This window comes from Trachymyrmex septentrionalis, unplaced genomic scaffold (assembly GCF_001594115.1).
Source record: "Trachymyrmex septentrionalis isolate Tsep2-gDNA-1 unplaced genomic scaffold, Tsep1.0 scaffold101, whole genome shotgun sequence".
Taxonomy (NCBI): domain Eukaryota; kingdom Metazoa; phylum Arthropoda; class Insecta; order Hymenoptera; family Formicidae; genus Trachymyrmex; species Trachymyrmex septentrionalis.
In genome coordinates, this window is record NW_017304136.1 from 23,986 (window position 1) to 30,749 (window position 6,764).

Sequence of the window (6,764 nt, forward strand, 5' to 3'; positions counted from 1 at the left end):
TATATACTATAATAATAACATTGTCAACCATCGATTCATGCCGTCATGCACTATGTTAGCAATTTATATAAATTGTTTATAAGATTTGCTGTTTGTATATGAATGACTTTAAATATAAGTTAAAGAGACATCGATTTTTATCATTAAAAATAACAATAATATTGCCTCCAACTATTCCAGCCGATAAAATCCGCTACAGATGTTTTAAATTGTGACGAATTTCTATTGTGTCTCTGAAAAAAATTAATTAAATTTCAGTGGTTTCCACCGAGAGAGAAATTAATTGTGGAAACGAGTAAATAAAAAAGGACAACACACTATAAAGAGAAAATAAATATATTATATGAATGAAGTGAGTGGTTATATTACAATTAAGATGAAATATCTAAGCTTGATGGACCTTCAGTAACACACATTATTAACATAACACTATTCTGAAAGAATAACCTATTATTTAAAAAATAAGTATAAACTCGAGTAATTAATTTTATCGTTACTCTTGCAAATATTTTAAAAATATCTCATTCTCGCGTCGCTAGAACGCTCCGTTGCCGAGTAATTCAAAAAGTTCACTTATTTTTTTATCAGACCTCGTATGTTTTCCTTCCAAAATGAATTTCAAATTTTCTTCATTTTCGTCCTTTTAAATAATTAAATAATATGTTTTTTTAAAAGATACAATAATGCAGTATTTTTTTCTGAAAGTTCGAAGTTTCTACTTTCCATGGATATTTAAAATATTTTGTAACATATATACTAAAAATAGAATTTTTTTCGAAACTATTGTTTACTTACTTTATAGCTTATAACTTTTTTATCAGTAAAGATACGTACATTTGCTTGGTACTATTATATTTCGTACTATCTGACGTTTTGATTGAAAAGAATTTGTTAAAATATGTTTGTTTTTATGAATGTTCTGAGCAATCAAAGTTAGCCTAGGTATGCTATTCAGATGTAGTGTTTATTTTACAAAATGGATCAAAATGTTTTTATTAAGGGTTAAAGTAGGATAGATATATCGATAGATATTCTAAACCCTTACGTATTAGTGCGCATACATATATGCGGTATGTATGTGTGTGAGAGTGTCACTGTAAATATCGCACTGATTGGTTGCTGCTCTGTTGCTTGATGCTTGCTGCGTCCAGTGTGAATTAGGCATAACAGAAACCCTGATGACGCGCTTCCCCCTCCCTCGGAGCGTCTGTGTGCATTTCCCTCTCCCTGACATCCTCACACCACACATACATATATATATATATATATATACGCACTAATACGTAGGGATTTAGAATCGGTATATCTATCTTACTGGTTATATATAAGAATCTATTAAGAATCTTTTAATTGATTTTTGACGGAGTTATGGGCAATCAAAATCAGTAAATACTCTTTTTCTTAAACCGAGTAACAAAAAATCGTAGGGATGTTTTTAAAAAACGATTTTGTAGGAAAAATTTCAAGTTTTTACGATAAACAATCGAAAATTTTCGCAAATTTTGTTTAACATGTAACTGGTTTACTAAGTAAGAAGAAACTTTCCTATTTTTTTCAGCTTGTTGTTTTCTATAAGTAAAAATCGAACTTACAGAAACTAAAAACATACAGTAATTTTGAAAGTAGAGATTTCAAAAACCTTAAAAACCTTTTTTTTTTTTTTTAATTTAAATTTCGTTCAGTTTTAATGAAGTTATTGTACATACAATTTTGAGCTTAAAAAATGACGTTACTTTTGATCAATCCAATATATATTTCTTTAATTCTACAACTTATAAAAATGATAAATTTTACTGGATTGAGTATGTGACGTTACATAGTTGAAAGAATTAATTTATAATGAAGTTCATTATACTTACTTTTCCGGTAAGATACGTGGTTTGGCATAATCACCCGGCCATTCATACAAATTTGGCAGTGGACTGTCGTAGTTGGCATCGTACATCTTACTCATGATGAATTGTCGTTTATCTTTTGGCTCTGGATATTCACTTGGTAAACCACCTATAGATATAACAATAGATAATACTAAATAGTATTTTACATACAATTCCGAAATTATAACAACACCTACCTTTAGCATAAGCATAATCAGCTATTTTAACCGCGATGTCGATAGAACACTCACGAATATTATTTAATGGCGGATATAAACTACCCCTTTCAAGATCTTCATTTTTTACATGATTGGCGACAGTTTGTGCCGAGATCAAGAATAAATCTTCAGTAATATGATGTACTCCGGTCGCAATAACTCCTAAAGCGATACCAGGAAAGATGTACGCATTATTACCTTGTCCAGGCTTATATATTTTTCCTTTATGTTTTACTTCACCAAATGGCGAACCCGAAGAGAATACACATCTACCCTAAAACATAGACATTTAATCTGATGAATGAATTTAGTATGCTAAAAAGTAAAATTATCATATTGTATTATTTGAGATTTTATTATATTCATACATCAGTATGATCATACGCTTGTTGCGCCGTACATTCAGCTTTACTGGTTGGATTACTTAAAGCGAAGATCAATGGCCTCTCGTTATTTTTTGCCATTTCTCTTAAGACTTCAGGAGTAAATGCCCCTGCTGCCGCTGAAGCGCCTGTGTGAACATTTCAGTTCTATACCAAGATTGTTTTTCTTTGAAGAAAACCTGCTTACCTATCAAGACAGAAGGTTTGATTTCTTTCACAACTTCGATTAATGTCTTCATCACTTTGTAGTCCTTTGCGTACCAGATCTTGTGGCCTTCCAAATTACCCTCGGGCCGATTCTTTACAAGTAACCCATCAATATCCATCATCCAAATATTATTGCGCGCTTGTTGTTGAGTGCAACCGTCAGCTTCCATTGCTTTGACACAAAGATCAGCAATTCCAATAGCTGCCTATAATCAAATAAAATAAATATTGTTATAATGCGAGCTCAAAACAAACATAAATATTTAGTATCTTCAAAATATGGCCATTGCATTATGTTGAAAATTTACAAACCTCTCCGGCACCTAGAAAGACAAATTTATTATCTGCCATTCTTTTCTTAGTTATTCTTTGCGATGCTAAAATTCCGGCCACAGCAACTGCAGCTGTACCTTGTATATCATCGTTGAATGTACAATATTTATTTCTGTATTTGTCTAAGAAACGGAAGGCATTATGATTTCCGAAATCTTCGAACTAAAACATAAAAAGCGTGCAATATTACGTGTACATATAAAGTCATTTACAAAACAAAATTTGAGTTAAAGACATAATATATATTTAAAAGTACATATTAGCTTACTTGAATAAGAACATTTTGTCCATACTTTTGCACGCAGGCAGCCATAAATTCGTCGATTAATTCATCATACTCGGCACCTTGGCTCCTTGACTTATTAAGACCAATGTAGTGAGGATCGTTTCTTAGCTGTTCGTTATTAGTGCCTACATCGATAGTAATCGGGAGACATTGATGCGGTTTGATGCCAGCCAGAGCTGTATAAAGTGCCAGTTTTCCAACGGGGATACCCATGCCGCAAGCTCCGAGATCACCAAGACCTAAAATTCGTTCGCCATCCGTTACGCAGATGGCTCGCACCGCTTGTTCTGGCCTAAAAATGCGATGGAAATCGTCGTGATCAACATTGATGATAAATTAATATCCCATACTCTCTATATGTACACTAATTTCTTTCTTGCGTTACAACGCAGCAAAACGTGCAATATATGAAATTCCATTTTTAACAAACGTATTCGAAACACGTGCTTTCCGTTTAAACTCTATAGAGTGTTCCTTACAATCTGTTTCCTTACAATAACGATTATACTTTTCAAATCAAATGAGTACAGAAGATTCAAATACAATCGAGGCTAAATCTTGATGTCTAATAATATATGATGTTATTAAATAATATTTATACATGAATGATATATAATAATATTTATATATAAATTTTAAAGATATTTTCCAGTTATGTAATATAAACTATGCCGATTATTACTTAATATATAATAATATTTATATGTAAATTTTAAAGACATTTTCCAGTTATGTAATATAAACTGCTGATTATTACTTATCAGATTTGAAACACAATCATAAAGTAAAATTCGTTTAACAAACAAGACTTTATTTTCATAAAAGTCGTCAACCCAGTAAGAAATGACAATGAAATCGATGTCGAATCAAATCTGTTAATCTGATGGTGATTTTTTCCTCGGCCATGAAAGGATTGATATTTTGAAATTGTATTGCTGAAGATGGTTCCAAAGTAAACTAAAATGTATTATTTTTTGGAATAAAATTTAAGATTGCGTACTAACTATCACGCTCTTATTCGCCCTGGTTTTTTAGATTTTTTTGTTGTTGCATTTGGGAGAGTCCCAAATAAGAAGATTACATTATTACTATCTAAAGTAAAATATTCCCATTGGTAAAGCAGTGTTACTAGGTACTGGTCGATGTGAGTGGATGTATGTGAGTGTATGTATCGTACTGTGCTAAAGGGCCTCTCCTTTAATCTTGTAAAAGGATTTTTAATTCCGTTCAATTCGGAGATTTTTATAGAACTATAATGTCTCAATAACTTAGTCACTCTAGCATTTCTTTAAAATTTACATGTAAGTATTATTAAGTACAAGATCTAGTCTTGTATTTGGCCTTTCTTCACTTATTTAATTTATTCATATAGCGGTACAGTTTAACTAATTATTGTTTTTTGATTAATCAAAGTATGACTTATTAAGAGAACAATAAAAGACAGGCTGCAAACGTTTCATCTTTTTTTACAGATACAACAATAATATTTTGTGTATTTTTTTATACTAACCAATTATTCAAGATCTCGTAAATATGGCCTTTATCGTATATAGTAATGAAAAGCCCGCGAGGTCTACGATATATCACACCAAATTTTTGACAGGCCAAACCAACGGTAGGTGTATAGACAATTGGCATCATTTGCTCGATATTTTCGCTTAACAAGCGAAAAAATAATCTTTCGTTCCTTTCCTAGAAATTATTTCAAAGAAATTAAGAACAAATTCTCTATAATAAAATGTTGCAAAAGGTATTATTTACTTGAAGTTCCACAAGATACAAATATCGATTCAGATCCTCTGAATATTTCATTACTGAAGCTTTGCATAGAGCCAGCTGTTCCTCTTGCGTCTTAAATCTGGGAGGCTGTAGTCCATGTATTCCGAGAGCTATTCTTTCTTTCAGAGTGAACGCCAAGCCCTGTTATTCATCACGAAATATTCACGCTGAGATAGTACATTTGCCATACTTAACCCTTTCGCTACGGCAGAGTACTCGTCGAACGGGATTACGGAACTCCGCGTCAAAAGTGTACACATTATACAATCGTTAGCGTTTAAAACTGGAAATAGAAGAGTTACTCTTCGGTAATATTCAAGAATTCTGTCTTTCTCATCGATTTTGATGAAGTTAGGCTCATTTGACGCGTTTTTGTACGAAATGAACGAATGTGGCAAAAAAAAGTATCGGTCTGCGGATTTGTGAAGTTAGTACAACATTTTATTAATATAACAAAAATGACAGTTTCAATAGCACTTTTCATTAGTTCTACAGTTCTATATAAAAATACCAAAAAGTTCCGCATTTTTTATAAAAAAATCAAATATAAAAATATGGCATGCTAACTTCGCAAACGTAGCATAATACTTTTTTTTTAAAGTACAAAAAAAATATCATTACTTTTGACAATAGTTCCCGTTAGTTCTAACAGAGTTCTATGCTCTACAATCATTTTTAAACAGAGTTCCGGCCGACTACATATTTTTAATTAATTTTTTAATATTTTAGAGAAAGTGTCGTGCTGATTACTTATAGCAGTTTTGTTTAACAGACTAAAGTAGTTAACGTTGAATGTTCTTGAAGAGGCAAGCTTCAAGTACATATATAGAGTCCAAACAAATAAAAAATTTATTCTGTGGTCTTTAGTGGTAAAGCTGGCTTCAAGTATACCGGGTTTCTACAGTAAAAACGGAGGTTTGAAAGGGGAAATGATACATAAGATTGAGCTTAAAGTCCGGAGAAAAGACGTCTGCACCGACAGTAGAAGAAAGAACATTAGTATCTTTAGAGCCATTCGTATAAAAAGAGACACTTATCACAAGACAATTTATCACAGAGAGCGTAGAAATTAGCTTTCAGTTTTAATAGAGAAATTTATATTAAGAGAAGATAAATCATTATAAAAAGGAAGAGAAAAACCGAGGAGTTAAAATCATGCACCGAGAGATAAATGGAGCGTTTGATAAAATTTTTATAATATTTCTGTAAAATGTACTGTTTAAGAGGGTAGTCTCCTACATTAGAGGTTAAAAAAAATCGATTTTTTTTTCGATAAACCAATAATACAACTCTTCGGGAATATGTTCCTAAAATTTTAAAGCAATTTCGAAGTCCTTCAGTATAAATTCAGTGCTTGTATATACGAGTGCATGATGCACTCCTAATTATTATTAACGCAATAAAGTGTTGGCATGGAACGCAATAAAAAATTCATTTTTACAAATGAAAATAAGAGGTACAACCTCCAATAGCCTTGATCTTGACAATGTTATCTAGATTATGTTTCTAAATAATATTCAAGAGATTTTTAGCCATCGTTTTAGCACCTTGAATAACGCCAATGCCGATGATGCTGTAACTTTCGAGCCTCATAACTCAAAAAATACTTAATGGAAAAATATTTTAATTTATTGTTTTGGAAAACTCTCGAGATGAGCTATAAGAATATGTTATATATATA

At 31.6% G+C, this 6,764-nt stretch overlaps 1 protein-coding gene across 4 annotated transcripts in view; it reads right to left on the minus strand.

Annotated features, from left to right (window-relative positions):
• The window catches only part of LOC108756646 (NADP-dependent malic enzyme-like), a 19,267-nt gene that overhangs the window by 3,446 nt on the left and 9,057 nt on the right, over positions 1-6,764 (minus strand). For 2 of the 4 annotated variants that reach the window (XM_018500654.1, XM_018500646.1), the window contains exons 4-12: positions 5,066-5,224; positions 4,815-4,996; positions 3,287-3,596; positions 2,998-3,180; positions 2,666-2,891; positions 2,464-2,606; positions 2,075-2,369; positions 1,860-2,004; positions 44-233 (exon numbers count right to left, since the gene is read on the minus strand). In XM_018500654.1, coding sequence (XP_018356156.1) covers positions 194-233; positions 1,860-2,004; positions 2,075-2,369; positions 2,464-2,606; positions 2,666-2,891; positions 2,998-3,180; positions 3,287-3,596; positions 4,815-4,996; positions 5,066-5,224 — 1,683 coding nt within the window. In that variant the 3' untranslated portion in view covers positions 44-193. Of the gene's footprint in view, positions 1-43; positions 234-1,859; positions 2,005-2,074; positions 2,370-2,463; positions 2,607-2,665; positions 2,892-2,997; positions 3,181-3,286; positions 3,597-4,814; positions 4,997-5,065; positions 5,225-6,764 lie in introns of those variants that run through there. The other 2 variants (XM_018500639.1, XM_018500632.1) reach the window with 1 other exon arrangement.